Source organism: Nomascus leucogenys, chromosome 1a, assembly GCF_006542625.1.
Source record: "Nomascus leucogenys isolate Asia chromosome 1a, Asia_NLE_v1, whole genome shotgun sequence".
Classification (NCBI taxonomy): domain Eukaryota; kingdom Metazoa; phylum Chordata; class Mammalia; order Primates; family Hylobatidae; genus Nomascus; species Nomascus leucogenys.
Window position 1 is genome coordinate 35,525,146 of NC_044381.1, and position 17,772 is coordinate 35,542,917.

The 17,772-nt window shown below is 43.4% G+C and overlaps 1 protein-coding gene across 1 annotated transcript in view; it reads right to left on the reverse strand.

Moving 5' to 3' along the window:
• Positions 1–17,772, reverse strand: part of COL15A1 (collagen type XV alpha 1 chain) — a 132,204-nt gene that overhangs the window by 59,015 nt on the left and 55,417 nt on the right. The window contains exons 7-9 of the mRNA XM_030794822.1: positions 15,740–15,852; positions 13,133–13,267; positions 11,672–11,824 (exon numbers count right to left, since the gene is read on the reverse strand). Of these exons, the coding sequence (XP_030650682.1) occupies positions 11,672–11,824; positions 13,133–13,267; positions 15,740–15,852 (401 nt within the window). The remainder of the gene's footprint in view (positions 1–11,671; positions 11,825–13,132; positions 13,268–15,739; positions 15,853–17,772) is intronic.

Here is a 17,772-nt window from a genome sequence, read left to right on the forward strand (position 1 = left end):
GAGAATTTCAGACCAATATCCTTGATGAACATTGATGCAAAAATTCTCAATAAAATACTGGCAAACCAAATCCAGCAGCACATCAAAAAGCTTATCCACCATGATCAAGTGGGCTTCATCCCTGGGATGCAAGGCTGGTTCAACATACGCAAATCAATAAATGTAATCCAGCATATAAACAGAACCAAAGACAAAAACCACATGATTATCTCAATAGATGCAGAAAAGGCCTTTGACAAAATTCAACAACCCTTCATGCTAAAAACTCTCAATAAATTAGGTATTGATAGAACGTATCTCAAAATAATAAGAGCTATCTATGACAAACCCACAGCCAATATCATACTGAATGGGCAAAAACTGGAAGCATTCCCTTTGAAAACTGGCACAAGACAGGGATGCCCTCTCTCACCACTCCTATTCAACATAGTGCTGGAAGTTCTGGCCAGAGCAATCAGGCAGGAGAAGGAAATAAAGGGTATTCAATTAGGAAAAGAGGAAGTCAAATTGGCCCTGTTTGCAGATGACATGATTGTATATCTAGAAAACCCCATTGTCTCAGCCCAAAATCTCCTTAAGCTGATTAGCAACTTCAGCAAAGTCTCAGGATACAAAATCAATGTACAAAAATCACAAGCATTCTTGTACACCAATCACAGACAAATAGAGAGCCAAATCATGAGTGAACTCCCATTCACAATTGCTTCAAAGAGAATAAAATACCTAGGAATCCAACTTACAAGGGATGTGAAGGACCTCTTCAAGGAGAACTACAAACCACTGCTCAATGAAATAAAAGAGGATACAAACAAATGGAAGAACATTCCATGATCATGGGTTGAAAGAATCAATATCATGAAAATGGCCATACTGCCCAAGGTAATTTATAGATTCAATGCCATCCCCATCAAGCTACCAATGACTTTCTTCACAGAATTGGAAAAAACTACTTTAAAGTTCATATGGAACCAAAAAAGAGCCCGCATCGCCAAGTCAATCCTAAGCCAAAAGAACAAAGCTGGAGGCATCACCCTACCTGACTTCAAACTATACTACAAGGCTACAGTAACCAAAACAGCATGGTACTGGTACCACAACAGAGACATAGATCAATGGAACAGAACAGAGCCCTCAGAAATGATGCCGCATATCTACAACTATCTGATCTTTGACAAACCTGACAAAAACAAGAAATGGGGAAAGGATTCCCTATTTAATAAATGGTGCTGGGAAAACTGGCTAGCCATATGTAGAAAGCTGAAACTGGATCCCTTCCTTACACCTTATACGAAAATTAATTCAAGATGGATTAAAGACTTACATGTTAGACCTAAAACCATTAAAATCCTACAAGAAAACCTAGGCAATACCATTCAGGACATAGGTGTGGGCAAGGACTTCATATCTAAAACACCAAAAGCAATGGCAACAAAAGCCAAAATTGACAAATGGGATCTAATTAAACTAAAGAGCTTCTGCACAGCAAAAGAAACTACCATCAGAGTGAACAGGCAACCTACAGAATGGGAGAAAATTTTTGCAACCTACTCATCTGACAAAGGGCTAATATCCAGAATCTACAATGAACTCAAACAAATTTACAAGAAAAAAACAAACAACCCCATCAAAAAGTGGGCGAAGGACATGAACAGACACTTCTCAAAAGAAGACATTTATGCAGCCAAAAAACACATGAAGAAATGCTCATCATCACTGGCCATCAGAGAAATGCAAATCAAAACCACAGTGAGATACCATCTCACACCAGTTAGAATGGCCATCATTAAAAAATCAGGAAACAACAGGTGCTGGAGAGGATGTGGAGAAATAGGAACACTTTTACACTGTTGGTGGGACTGTAAACTAGTTCAACCATTGTGGAAGTCAGTGTGGCGATTCCTCAGGGATCTAGAACTAGAAATGCCATTTGACCCAGCCATCCCATTACTGGGTATATACCCAAAGGACTCTAAATCATGCTGCTATAAAGACACATGCACACGTATGTTTACTGCGGCACTATTCACAATAGCAAAGAGTTGGAACCAACCCAAATGTCCAACAACGATAGACTGGATTAAGAAAATGTGGCACATATACACCATGGAATACTATGCAGCCATAAAAAATAATTAGTTCATGTCCTTTGTAGGGACATGGATGAAACTGGAAATCATCATTCTCAGTAAACTATCACAAGGACAAAAAGCCAAACACCGCATGTTCTCACTCATAGGTGGGAATTGAACAATGAGAACTCATGGACACAGGAAGGGGAACATCACACTCCGGGGACTGTTGTGGGGTGGGGGGAGGGGGGAGGGACAGCATTAGGAGATATACCTAATGCTAAATGACGAGTTAATGGGTGCAGGAAATCAACATGGCACATGGATACATATGTAACAAACCTGCACATTGTGCACATGTACCCTAAAACCTAAAGTATAATAATTAAAAAAAAAAAATTCTTTCCTGCTTCTAGGATGGTAGAAAGCAATCTTCCGCCTAAGACCTATCTCTAGTAAGTAGCTGAATTGGGGTTTTGTCTTGGCTGAAGATTAACAACCAGCTGTTCTTAATTTCTCCTTACTATTAAAGTGCTCAGTAATCATGTTGTTAGGGTTTTTTTGGTTGTTGTTCTGGTCTTTCTCCCATCAGATTTGACCAACTCTACCTGACTTGGTCAAATCTGAATGAGAATTCTAAATTATGGGTAACAAGGCCTCTCTGAATTGGCTAAAATTTCTGACAGCTGCAAGAGAGGGGGAAAAAAACACAACATGCACATTTGCTATCTTTGCTTCCTGTCTTAAAAATTTTTTTTCTTTTGTTTACTTTTCTTCCGCGCTATACCTCCTTCCCCCTTCGCTATCTTTAGTACCAATAAAAACCTAGAGGAGGCTTCTAATGACTCAAACCCCTTAAAGTATTCAGAACAAAGGCACCACCCGCCCCTTTTTGGGGTGTTCCATTTTCTTTGTGGAGTTTCAAGAGTCATGAGCAGATTCTTCTTAGGTCTAAAGCTCTGCTCTCCTTTATTGTAAGACCTAACCTCTTTGGCTTTTGAGGGTACCAGAGATTACCTTGTACTGGGAGAGGATTTGACCTTGGTGTGTATAATGGCTGGACGAAAGTACAAAGTTAGAGGTGGCTGAGGACAATTTACAGGAAGTGGTCTTAGCTGTTTTTTTTTTTCTCCTAGGAACTTATTGTTTAGGACCCTAATTCTAGTTCAGAGGTACATTCTAAAGGGTGTCTTCTCCATTGCCTTTCCTCCTGAAATTAATCTCGATTGGCTAGTGTGAGCATTTTGCATGAGGAACTGAACTATTGTTTTCACAGATAAATGGGAGAATGAGTTTCCTCAGCTTCAAAGAGAAAGGGCATTTTTCTCCTCCCAGCTGAAAGGTGCCCCTGGGTGACTGGAGGCCAAGTGGGAGCGTCTGGCGGGTTGACCGCCCCCCCCCCGATGACATGCAGCAACCCTACAGGGAACCCCCAACAAAATTAGTTTAAAAAGCCTCATTCAGGAAGGGCATATAGGAGCTGGTCACTCTGCATTTTGATTTTGAGCCCTCTTGGAGGTGCTAGAACTACACAGAGAGAAACTGAGACACGTGAGAGGGTGGAAATGGCTCAGTGGTGACACACGGTAGAGTCTCACCCACAACCAGCACACTTCGACACACTCCACTAAAATGCTAGGCCACAGCTCAGTTCGTCCCTTACAATAAAAAATAAATAAATAAAAAAGGCCAGGCACGGTGGTTCATGCCTGTAATCTCAACACTTTGGGAGGGATCACGAAGTCAGGAGTTCGAGACCAGCCTGGCCAATATGGTGAAACCCTGTCTCTACTAAAAATACAAAAAAACTAGCCGGGCGTGGTGGCACGCACCTGTAGTCCCAGCTACTCAAGAGGCTGAGGCAGGAGAATCACTTGAACCCAGGAGGTGGAGGTTGCAGTGAGCCGAGATTGTACCATTGCACTCCAGCCTGGGCAATAGCGGGAGACTCTGTCTCAAAAAAAAAAAACGTGAGAAAGAAATACTCTACGAACAATGAAAAACAAGGAGAATGACCCTCTTTCAGGCACTCTGTTGGTTTTATGGTGCCTCTTCTTGCAAGTGTTTTTGTAAAATGGACATATATGGCATTTTCATGCACAATTACAGCAAGAAAAATTCAGAGCCCAAAAGTCGATCTGCAACTATAAAGTTCCAAAGTTCTCTATCTCTCTGCTTTTTTCTCTGCCTCTTCCTGCTTTAAGTCTGCTGTTACATTTCTCCTGAGATAAAATCCACTGTTTGCATCCAGACATTTATCTTTGTTACCGTTTCTGCAGGACAATGTTTGTATTAATATTTCATGGCTAGAGTTCTGAAGTAAAAGCTATAGGATTTTTGGTTGTATGAGTGTGTATGTGTGTGTTTATGTGTACATACACATATTTTGTTGTGTTTTTCGCTACAAGGTATGACATTGGCTTAAAGAGTACTCATAAATTAAATAATAAACCCAAATACTTTTCAAGTTCACATGACTTAAGTAACGTCTTTAATAAGCTAGCTTTAAAATTACTAGTAAAGCAATATTAGAAATGTCTTAAGAATTGCCAGCATACATTTTTGTTTGCATTTATTGACCAAGCAATTTCATACTTATCCCTGCCAAATACTGTAAGTTGTCAAAATTTGGCATAAGGGTTACAAAACTATAAACTCAGCCCAAAACAGGATAACCTTTGCTTGTGTACTGTCTGATAAATAAGACAAGAACGTTAGTTTAATGAAAATAGCTAAATCTTGATTTAGCAAAATAACCATATATTTAATCTTAAGGTTCTACTTAGGTAAACACCTGAAATTCACAGGCTATAAAATGGTTGGCAGGGAAATAACTTTAAATAATGACTATTGCAGTTTTCATAAATACAGTAAACTATGTACAGTATTAAAAATAATTGGGTAAATGTAATGGGATAAATACTTATAGACAAATGTGTCATAATTTAGAATCTAAAGTTAAATTAAATGATAAATATTTCATTAGTTGGGTATTTTCCAATTAAAAAATATATTGTAAGAAAACATTCTTTCTAAAAAATGTGTTTTTTTTAAAAGGTGAATAATTTTGGTCTCATTCAAAGCTTATTTAAAGGTTATGTATAAAACAAGGTGAAGGGAATCAGGAAATGAGAGAGATGTAAAGAAAGTTATAGAAATAAAGAGGTAATTTTGGTAAGAAAGCTTAAAGAAAAATAATTTTATACAAGAAAGGATCTTTTATGGTAAATTTTGTCCTAGAATAAAATGACTGTTTTTTTTTAAGAAAGAGAGATGCTCAGGAAAACTAGAAAGTCCAAGCATGTCAGAAATGGTCTGTTTACATAATAATAAGAAGACTGATGAAAAAAAAACTTTCATATGAGCAAGTTGTCTACAATTAAAGGGAAATTATTTAAAATGGTCTTTCCAGAGATTGGGTTTTGATTTAAAAAAAAACCACTTATGCACTAAAGAATTGGTTTGAACTACAAAATTTTCTTAAGGTATTGCTTTACTCTTAATAAATTACAAGGCATTATAATTTTTTTTACACAAAGTTTGACTTTCATTGCATCTTGCTCTTTTCTGTTTTCTCTTGCCTTTTAAAAGGCGTGAAATAATAACTAATCTTCAACTCATTTTCAGCTCCTGTAAGATTTTTTTTTCCCTCTGGTTCTAAATGTTGTGGCCCAACGCTGAAAAAATGTTTCATCTTAGAGATCTAAAAGGAATATTTTCTTCCAACACGATATTCCCCATAGAGAACAGCAGTCACACTGCAGAAGGTCTTTTCTTTTGCCTTTGGGTAACTGGCCTAATAAACAGATCTTACACTTTATCTAAATAATTCCTATGTCATTATTACTAAGTTTTAGTTTGCTTAGAAAAGACTCAGATTAACAAAAAGAATATTTTTTTAATTAAGGTTATTACATCCATATAACTTTCCGTGAAGGGAGCCAAAGGCCCATGGGACATGACCAACTCAGCATTCCACTGGAGGCTATATGATCGAATGGCAAACTGTTTATCATGAATGCAGGATGTGAGCAAACTCACAAGTGTTCCTGCCGACAGAAGGTTTGCTGGAGGCAATCACTCCCTGGTGCCAAGGTTATCTACTGTGACATCTAGAGCCTGTTGAATGCAGTCTTGCAAGCCTACTCTGGACTGAGCAGCTGACCCCTTCTTCCACTCCCCTTCTCACTGTCTCTTTTGCCTAATAAATATAGAGGGCTGTGTAAAGCTCAGGGCCCTTGTCCACTAGAGGCAAGTTTCCCCTGACCCCTTCTTCCAAATATACTCTTTTGTCTCTTGTCTTTTATTCCCACATTTGCCCCCATTTGTTCAGTCCACCAGGGATCATGGCAGGTTACATAGTGGCGCCCGGAACAGTGACAGAATCAGGTGCTCTACATTTCTGTATGTTCTTTTAAAGTACTTGTGCCATTAAGTTACAGGGCTTTGATTCCTGGGTCTAAGAAGGACACCAAGTCCTGCTAAATCTTAAACACTGACAGCAGTTAAAGCCTCACCTACAGATCCTGTAGAAGATGTCAACCAAAATAAACTGTGTTCGTGAGACATAGGGCCAAAAATTAAAGCTATTCAACTCCTCAAGGTCCAAAGACTATTGTGGAAGAGGTGGGCACATGAGATTATAAGGGCAGAATTTGAGAGGTGAAATTAGTTTAGTTTCTCTATAAATTAACCATTAATGTCAAAGGCATGCTGATGCAAGACCAGCATATTGGCCCCTTGGTCAGATTAACAAGGTTTTCTTGGAGCATTAACTCACTCCTTAATAAAGGTTATAAAGGTTATAAAAAGGCTTATGGAAATTATATCTTATGGTCAAGATGATTAAAATTTTATAGATTGTTTAAAAAATTTTGAAAAACAAATTTAATTGGCCTCCTGTTGTTTTTATTAGGGCTAATTGTTTGAGAAATCAATCTCCTCAATCAAAGAATAAATATTTTTGCCTTTTTTTTTTGAAATCTTTGAGGTATCACTTTGGCTAAATGAATGACTTATTTTACAACGACCTGTGATCCTATTTTGTGATATCAAGCGTTTTATACTTTTTATATTTGACAAACTTTCCAAAGTCAAATTCTAACTTAGGTCCCATTAATTTTTTGATTTTCAGAACCAAGAAAACTTTTCTTCTGAGCTATTATTCTCCTGAAGTCCAAAAGAGACATATTTGGCTTATTTGATATAATAAAATCATACAGGAAGTATTTTCAAATATGAAACAGTGTTTAACCTTCTTTGGATTATATTTACATAAATGTGTTATTAGTATGTGCTCAGAATTGTATGAAATTCCTGTGATTCTGATATGTTTTAGCATATTTTATCAGTGGTAATTATTATGTAAAATTGCTGTATGCCACATAAGTAACCAAGTTTCCTTGTCAATTGTGTCTTTAACTATGACTGTTTTAACAATTTTGTCATCTACAGTTGTTTTGCTTTTATCCCTTTCAAAAGGTGGTTTTATAATCAGCACAGGACTCTGACAGGTGCTCTTCAATGCAAGTTTTGAAGATTGTAATGCTAGAATAGAGAAAAAACTTCCAAGGCTCCCATGAAGAGCTGAAATGTTCATGAATAACATGCAGAACAGGAGTTAACTGTGGACTTTTAGAAGACTGAAAATCCTTTTATAACTTTTTGCTTAAAACATTGCTAATCCTTTTTTTGTTTGTTTATCAGAGCCAAGAAAACTTTTCTTTTGAGCTATTTACAGCTTTTAACAATTGAGTAGCCAGGTGCAGTTGCTCATGTCTGTAATCCCAGCATCCCAGAACTTTGGGAGGCTGAGGCAGGTGGATCATCTGAGGTCAGGAGTTTGAGACCAGCCTGACCAACATGGTGAAACCCCATCTCTACTAAAAATACAAAAATTAGCCAGGGGTGGTGGCACATGTCTGTAATCCCAGCTACTTGGGAGGCTGAGCCATGAGAATCGCTTGAACCCAGGAGGCGGAGGTTGCAGTGAGCCTAGATCATGCCACTGCACTCCAGCCTGGGAGACAAGAGAGAAACTCATCCTCAAAAAAAATGAGTAAAATATACTCATATAAACAAAATTTGGAGCATATTTCTACCTGATCTCTCCAAAAATTTGGTAATTAGTTGTGAGTATTCTTAACTTACAATATAGTTATTTGTGTAAGTGCGATAACAATCTGTTTTCTTTTGTAACAGAGCACAACTGGAGACACTAGTTATTTTACCAGGGTTTTGACTGGAATGGTATGCTATCAGATACAGACTCCTTTAAGGAACTAAAGTTGATTTATAGAGCCAATAAAAGCCCCTTGGGAAAGCTGGCCTCATACCGTGTCTACACAATCTCTGTACAGGTTCCTGACCTATGGTAAGTAAAGAATGTCACTTTCTGACAGGTCCAGGAGCCCCAAGTTTTCTTGAGACCTCAAGGTGAGGCCTTCACCCAAGTAATACAGGTATTTGCAGGCATGGGCTGTCCTTAAGGCATTACAGTCAAATCTGAGATTCTTTATGGAATAAAGTTCCAGCAAACTCAATTAAAAAAAAAAGAGGAGCCTATATGGCAAATAACTATTCTTGCTGCCTTTATGCAAATACTCAGGCCAAGTATAATAAGACTAAAACTTAATTTGCAAAAGAAATTGTCCTATGATTTTTCTTTAGTGAAAATGGGACTGGAAAGAGAAAATTACGTTTTAAAATAAACTACAGAACACCTGTTGTTAGATTTTGGTCTTGCCTAATGTTTTTCAATTTTTATTATTTTCTACAGTTTGGACTGAATTCTAAAATTTGTACTGGCTACAAGTCTCCAAAATAATGTTTTCAATTTTTTTTTCTTCTTTTCCACTTTTTCCCCATTTTTGAAATCACTAAAATTAAGCCATGCTTTCTTAAAGCCCTGCGAACTGAAGCTAGACAACTTAAACTTCAGAGGAAAATAACAGCAACCTATTTACATAATAAGCCACTTTCATACCTGCCTACTGATGTATGGACTTCAGAGTAATATGACCTATATCAATTTTCCAGGATTGTTCTACTTTTTTTATTTGTTGTTTTTCTCCCTTCCTTCCCCTATTTTCTCTTGTAGGGCATGAGACTTCACGGCCTGCTAAAAATGAACTTTCCTAATAACATGGGACCTACCTGTCTAGGAATAAACCCTCCTAGCCATGAGAAATCAACTAAACCTGAGACTAAAGACTCATTTGCTTTAAAATGCTTTATCTGAAAGATTTTAAAAAGGGGGAAATGTGAAAGGAAAATAAATATCGGGACCCCAAAATCACTAAGCCAAAGGGAAAAATGAAAACGGAAATTGCTTAGGGCAAAACTGCCTCCCATTCTATTCCTTTAAAAGATACCTACTAAGATAAGAAAGGTACATACCTTCCTCACAATTTGTCCTTAAGGAAATTCCTTACAGACAAAGGACAGACAGAACTCAAAGTCATCCCTCTGCTCACTGAGATAAATGTATATCTGATTGCTCCCTTTGGAAAGGCTAATCAGAATCTTGAAAGAATGCAAGCGTTTGTCTCTTATCTACCTACGACATGGAAGCCCCCTCCCCACTTTGAGTTGTCCTGCCTTTCTGGACCGAACCAATGTACACCTTACATATATTGATTGATGTCTCATGTCTCCCTAAAATGCATAAAACCAAGCTGTGCCCCATCCACCTTGGGCACATGTTGTCAGGACCTCCTGAGGCTGCATCACGGGTGCATCCTTAACCCTGGCAAAATAAACTTCCAAAATTGACTGAGACTTGTTTCAAATACTCTTTGCTTTACAGCTTATACACCTCCAGTAACTAGGATCTCACCACCTCTACAGACAGCCCCTCTATTTTCAGACAACCCTGCTGGTCAAATTCTAGTTTCTATTAAGCTAGGACTTGGTAGAACCTGATTCCTGGCTTTCCCACTCTGTCATAAGTGCCTAGACATTAAAGAAAGGGGAGGACAGGGAAAGGGAGGGGAGGCGGAGAAGAAGAGGAGGAGAAAGGAAACGGCAACTGGAAGAGGAAGAAGAAGGAGAAGGAGATGGCCACTTTGTTCACTGAAAGAATCCATATAACTGCACAGTGGCCTGAGGCACCATCAGTGCATGGCCCCCACCTCCACCACCCCCACACTGCAAGGTATCCCAGCATAGATGCTAAAAGGCTGAAGGCTGCCTGACCAGCACAGACAGACCAGGGGCACAAGTGTGTGCAATGATATCAAAGGCCAGCGTTGTTGATCTGTGATGTCCTGATGACCCCAGCCATTCACTCACTCAGCAGATACTCATTCAGTGCCTGTCACTGGTCAGAAATGAAGTATGTCAATGAATAAAATACTGTATCTGTAATCTCTGCTCTAGCAGAGCTTACATTCTGGTAGGGAGCCAGACATGAACTATTTGCCAAGTTTATTATCAACTACAATGATGATGAGGCCTTCTGAGGACAAGAATGAGGAGATTTCACAGTCTGGAATGACATCTTCTTGAGGAAGTGGTGTTTGAACTGAACTCTAAAGGATAAGCTAGAATTAAAAGGAGGAGAGAAGGGAGAAAGGTTCTCAGCAGAGAGAAGAGGGTATGAGGCAAGAGGAAGAGAGGCATGATGGAGAAACTAGAAGAAGGTCAGTGTGGCTGAAGTGCTGCTGAGAAGCAGAGAGGAGGCGCCCAAGAGGTGGTCAGCAAGGCTAGGTAGGCCAGACCCTGCAAGGGCTCTCAGGCCAGGTATGGGAGCTGGGTCTGCAGGGAAGGGCGATGGGAAGCTTCCAAGAAGTGGGGCTGAAAGACTAGAGACACGCTGTGAGAGGATGGAGGACACCAGACAGGGCCCTTAGCAATTGCCTGGGCTGTGGACACGGTGGCTCAGTATAGGGGCCAGCATTGGAGGAGGACAGAGCCGGCTGATTCATGATGTGTTTGGGCAGAAAAATCAACAAGACCTGATGCTTGATGGGATGTAGAACTTAAGGAAGAGAGAAGAAAATTCTAGATTAGGTGACTGGAGGATGATGGTCCCATTCATTTGAGGTGGGAACATAGGAGGAGTGGAAAGGAGGAGTTCAGGTTTGAATCAGCTGAGCTGGAAGAACTTGAGGGCACCCATAGTAGAGACAGCACAGGGACAGACTGGCCAAGTGACTTGGGATGATGTGCCCTGCCTTCAGGAGCTGGACAGTGTCTGTGCGCTGCAAGAGGAGAGGGCTGGGAAGGCCTGGCCGTGCCCTCTGACCCCTGCTGGGGCCTGGCGCCTGCAGCCTGACCCCCACCGCCCTCCAGGAGCCCACCACTCCTCCATTCTGGCTCCCGCCCACTGTGGGTGGAGGCAGCAGGGTCCTGCACGCAGCCTTGGGACACACCCCACCTCTCCAACTCACGCATCCCCAGGGCCCAGCTGCCCACTGACCTCCAGGGGCTTCACCACACTCACCCAGGCCTTGGCAAACTCCACCCCCGAGTGAGTATTTGGTCAGAGATCCCCGTGCCTCAGGCTCCCATGGGTTTGCTGAGCAGGAGCCCCACACTCTGAGAAGGCCAGGAGATGCTCCCAGCATGACCTCGACCTCTGGGCACTGTACGATCCTTACCACAGTGGCCTCTTCCCCAAGGCTCTGGATGGACATGGAGAGGTCCAGCTCCCCGGGGGCCACACCACTGGCCTCCACTTCCCCAGGCGTGCTGGCAAGTGCCTCGGCCTCCCCTGCTGCTGTTGCTGCTAAACCCTCTTCATTATCTGGACCCTGAATAGAAAGTCAACAGGAACCATGTCAGTGCCCCATGATGCTGATCCACCACACTGTGGTGAGGAACAGAAGGCCAGGGCCCCTCAAAGCACCTGCACACCAAGACCTCACTTCACATGGAAACCCACAGTGAGACATCAGACAGAAACACAAAAGCCTGGTTCCTCACACCACTCATGCTGCGAGACCACCCCAGCATCCCACCCGTGTGGTGTGCCATCAGCCATTCCCTGCCAACCCCAAGGGGCATGTGCTCACCAATAGCCCTTCCAAGCTGTGTCCCCTAATCAGAGAGTGCAGCTTCTACTGGTGCTAAAGTCACTGTGTTGAAACAAAAGTCTAGGTCCTCAGACTCCACAGCTTTCTTGTTGAAGCAGTAGTCTACCCTCGTGGACCACTCCCTGTTCCACTGTCTCCCTAGCCCAGTGCCATCTGGCTTCCACCGCTCCGACAGCCCTGAAGCTGCTCTCCTCAAGGCCACTCACCACGAATGGACAAATTCAGTGGATGTTTCTCACTCCTTTGCTCACTGGGACTTCTGGGAGGATCTGACATTGTTGGCCATCCCAGGGCAGGCTGGCACCACCACTCACCCAAACTCCAACACAGCCCCCAAGCCTGGCCTCTTTCTCCAAGTTTGCTTCCCCACCCTTTCTCCTCTCAGTAGTCAGGGTGATCTTTCTGGAATTCTAATCTGGCTACATCCATTCCTTGTTTCTTACCCTTCAGTGACTCCCCACTTCTGCTGAATCTTCTCTGTGTCCTTAGAGCCTCTCCAGCCACTTCTCCCCAACCCCTGGCTCAGGCTTAACCCCGCAGGTATGCTGCCTTTCTTCAGGCTCCAGGCCTTTGCTCCTGCCAGCCCACCTTGCTGAAACACCTGTCTCACCCCCTCTGCTAGGCAACTTCTACTTACCCTCTCAGGCCCACCTTCAGCATCCTTTCCCCAGGAAACCTCTGTGCCCCCGAGTCAGGGTTCTAGGCCCCTTTTTCAGTGCTCCCAGGGCATCCTGTGCTTCACCTATGACTGACCACAGCCCCTCTTACCACCCTGTCTTCAGGAATCAGGTCTATCCTATTTACTATCCATCCCTGAAACCAGGCCTAGTGCCCAGCACAGTGTAGGGCTCTGCACACCACCACTGAATGGGTCAACGCTATTTAGTGCTTACTCCGACAGACTGGCCGCATGACACTGTCACTGTGTTTCGCAGACAGATAGGGAAAGCCAGTGACCACTCCCACCCAACACAACCCCCAACCCCAGACACAGGTGAAGGGGAGCTTGCACTCTGAGCTACTTACTGGAGTCACCCTTTCCTCTGGGTTCTCGGTGGACATAGAGAGGGTCGGTCCCCCGGTGGGCACACTGCTGGCCTCTGCTTCTCCAGCAGTGCCGATGGGCACCTCGGCCAGCCCCGCTGTTGTTGCTGCTAAATTCTGAAAACAAAGGCATCACAAGAGACCATGTCTCTGGGCTCCCGTCAACATGCCTGTGGCTGGAGAGAACAGACTGCCTAGCCTTCTCCAGCCACCTGCATTTCTGTAGCTTCTTTGTCTCAAGGACTTTCACATCTATGGTTTCATAAATCCAGGGATGGGAAAGACTGCCCAGGCACCTATGTCTGGTGTTTGATTCCTAGTGTTGGTTTGCACCTCCAGTAACATGGAAATCACTGCTCCTGTGTCAGCCTGGTCTAGCTCTAGATACTTCTACTGAGACCCATTGCCTCCCTGTGACCTCCCCATGTACCCATCCAGAAGGCATTAGACAATGTCTTTGCCCATGAAGGTGCTTCAGAAATGTGTAGGCAGCACCTCTGTCCTCCTCAGCTTTCTCTAGGCTGGGAGACAGAGACATTCCTGCTTCTTCTCTCTCCCTGTGACTCAGTTTCCTTTGGGAATGCACAGGCAGATTCCCTGAAGGTTTCATAGCAATGAGAGAAATGGAAAGAGAGACCAGCTTTGGGGCTGGTGACAGCAAACTATGTTCTATCTTCATTTCCCAAAGTTTGCTTATTTATTTATTGCAAAAATGTGGTTCTTTTGGTTACAAAAAACACGAGGCTAATCAAAGTTAAAAAGATTTCCTTGCTGCAGGATTTCTCAGAATCTATAAAAAGAGGAATGTAGAGTGCAGCATTTCCCAAAGTCATTTGACCACAGAGCCCCTTTTTCATAAAACATATTAAATCCTTGCAGAATTACTGTCCCAAAAAACAGTTAGAGGAAAGCTGAGGTCCCAGGATGTTAAAATGAGACTCTTTCTGACAGCGTCAGCTAAAGCCCCAAAGGGCAAGTGCAATTTCACAGGCATCAGGTAATCTCCCCATGCTAAGACAAGGAAATGGCACCCGTTCTAGCAGCTCCTGGCCATCTCCTACCTCCAGACTATGTAAGAAACCACACAGGACTCATTTTGGGGTTGAGTGCCTGGAGAGCAAAATTCCTTCGGAAAGAATTTTCAGTGTACCGCGGCTCTTCTCCTCCCCTCTCCTCATGCTAAACCATTTGGTGAGCTGGGTATGTATTTCCTGGAATTTGGGAGGCTCAGGGACTGGTGTCTGATTTTCTCCAGGGAGACAAAAGGTGAAAAGAGGGAGCCCTTTAGATTCAGAGTTGGGAGAGAAGGACAAATGAAGAGGGGGGAAGGGGAGAGGAGAGGAGGGGGAGGTGAGGGAGAAAGAGAAGATGAGGGAAGTGGGAAGAGGAGGGGAGGGGAGAAAAGGGGAGGGGAGAGTAGAGGAAGGGAGAGAATAAAAGGGGAGAGGAGGGAAGGAGGAGGTGAGAGGGAAAGGGGAGAGGAGGGGAGGGGGATGGAGAAGGGAGGGGTATTTGTCCTGCAGACAAGATAAAATCTCTCTAAAGGGAGCTGGCTGAAATGGGCTGTACTCAAAGGGCCATGCAGAAGATCCGGGCACCCTGTATGGGATGGAAGCCCGGGCAGAAGTTACAAGGCCAACTATGCAACTTTGATCCTAGATCCCCTGCAGGAAGACCTCCCAGGAACCACAAAAGCCCCCATAAGAGAGAGTTCCAACCATCAGGCATCTTCCACACCAAAAGCCCAGATCATAATTTGACCAGCCAAGTACAACTGTGCCCATTTCTCCAGGTGGGTCAGCCCCTGCAGATGTTAAAAATAGCTCTAGAGGATAGGGAGATCATGAGGATAAGGAGGAGAAAGAAGTAAGAAAATAGAGAGGAAACCCCTAACCATGCTTCCCTTTCCTGGCAGGTTCCTAGTCTACAGCAGGCCTGAGTATGGAAGGGGGGAAACTGTGTTTGTAATTTTGTTGAATTTTTTATATTACGCTGGGCTTGACTTTTAAATATCTGTGAAAATTGACTGTTACCAGATAGTGACTAAGAAAGCTATAAGAACTATCTTAAGTTTTCATCCCAGGAGAAGGGAAGGAATGAGCTGGCATTGTGGGTTTTCAGCAGGGGCCATTGTGAGAAAACTAGTTATGCTTTAATTTTGCACCCTAGGGAGCCCAGCATTTCAAAAACTGGCTTCGCAGATGTAAAAGCCAATTACCAAACAGTAGCATGAACGCACCTGCAGTTAATCTGATTCTGTCTTGAAGGGGACTCAAAGGGCTGATAAAGCTATGTGTCTTCACAATGGAGCAGGAGGGCAGGGGTGCGTTGCTGAGGCCTGGACACTCCTCACAGGCAAGTGTGAGGACAAACTTGCACTGCATATCCCCCACCAGTCCTGTGCATCCCTGGAGAGCCTCTGTGGCCCTGGCACTCTGACCTCCTCTGTCCCATGAGGACAGAAGCAATCTTGATGCTGTTCAACCAAAACCCTTGTGGTTCTCTCTGGTGCTCAATAAAATCATCAAGTTTGAAATAAGCAAACAAGCCTACTACTGACTAATCAAATGCAATTTACCATCTACTCACCTTTTCTTCAGCGATGTCAAGGAAGGCCCCAGCCCCTGAGCCGCTGTCAGTAATGGGGTCACCATCCACAGAATGAACCCCCTCCAGTGTGTCATTCAGGATCTCACCAGACCCTACAGGAAGCAGGCATTCTGCTATCAATAACTACATTTTGTAGTCTTGGAAAAGAATGAGGTATCTCTTCACGAACTAACTTGGAAAGATGTTCAGATACCATGACACAGGGTCAAGAGGAGGGAAAAAAAACAAGTTGCAGAACAACATACATGGCAAGGCATGTGTGGTTTCCATTCCAGACTCTGGCACCACCTGCAGGCAAGTCGCTCAACCTCTGCCTCAAGTTCCTTATCTAGAAATGGGGAATTACAATAATTCCTACCTCACAGGGTTGTTTTGAGTACTATGTGTCACAAGGACTAAGTAAGTTAATGCAAATAAAGCATTGAGGACAGCCCCTGGCATACAGTAAGCAATTCATAAATGTTCATTGTTGATATGTTTTACATGTGTAAAATAGAAAAAAAAGTATGAGTATAGATGTCTTATCATTATTATATATATAACGTATTCATGTTATGTAATAATGATTACTATATGACATACATAATATATACATATATATGTATATGTATATGTATGTGCTTATATATTTATATACTTGGCTAAACCACAGTGTTTAGTACTGATATTTTCCAGAAGATAGGAGTGTAAGAAGAGGAAACTATTATTTTTCTGGTTTATACAACTGAGCATTAATTTAATTGTTCCCACATGCATATATTTCTTTTGCAATTTAAAAAGCAGCCTGGAATCCCAGCACTTTGGGAGGCCTAGGTGGGCAGATCACTTGAGGTCAGGAATTCGAGACCAGCCTGGCCAACATGGTGAAACCCCATCTCTACTAAAAATACAAAAATTAGCCAGGTGTGATAGCACATGCCTGTAACCCCAGCTACTTGGGAGGCCAAGGCAGGAAAATCACTTGAACCCAGGAGGCAGAGGCTGCAGTGGGCAGAGGTTGCAGTGAGCTGAGATTGCACCACTGCACTCCAGCCTCGGTGACAGAGTGAGATTCCATCTCCAAAAAAAAAAAAAAAAAAAGCAAATGGAGTTTTGAAACAAAGAAAAGTTATTCATTGGCTGGGCATGGTGGCTCATGCCCGTAATCCAGTATTTTGGGAGGCAGAGGCAGGAGGATCATTTGAACTCAGGAGTTCAAGACCAGCCTTGGCAACATAGTGAGACCCCGTCTCCACTAAAAATAAAAAAAAATCAGCCAGGCATTGTGGCATGTGGCTGTAGACCCAGCTGCTCAGGAGCCTAAGGAGGGAGCTCCTGTCTGGGAGGTCAAGGCTGCAGTGAGCCATGATTGCGCCACTGCACTCCAGCCTGGGTGACAGAGCAAGACCCTGTCTAAAAAAAAAAAGGAAGAAGAAGAAGAAGAAGCAGTTGCACTACCATGACTGCACGCCTGTTACTGCTGGGCCCATGCCAAGATTGTCCCATGAACTCCCTCCGGCAACCCTCCTGCTGGCCCACCTGTCCTGCCCACCGGGACCCCTCCTACCACCTTCTTGCCGGTGGGCAGATCCTGGGTGGGAATCCCACTATCACCCCATGACAGGTGTGTCCTGCCGGATCCACACATTAATACCTCAGTATTATTAACCCTGGGAATGAGACTGAGGCTGGGAAGGCCCCTGAAGCCAGGTCAGCCTGTCCCCGGGCCAGGCCCTTCCCAAACAGGCTGTGCTCACACAGGTCCCATGGTCACAATTACCAGGAAGAGCTGCCAAATCCTCCAAAGGACTCTGGCACCCCCCACCCACCCCCACCCACTCACGTCCCATCCTGTGATGGAAGAGTGGCCAGCACGGGTCAAGCACGCTCGTCCTCCCTGCTCTGTCCACCAGGGCGTGCCATGCAAGCAGCCGATTGCAGGGCCTCCAAGGCCTGACCCGTGGGACGAAGGAAGTGGGGTGGCCCCTTCCATGGGCCAAGATGATGTCAGGGAAGCTCCGAATGCAAATATT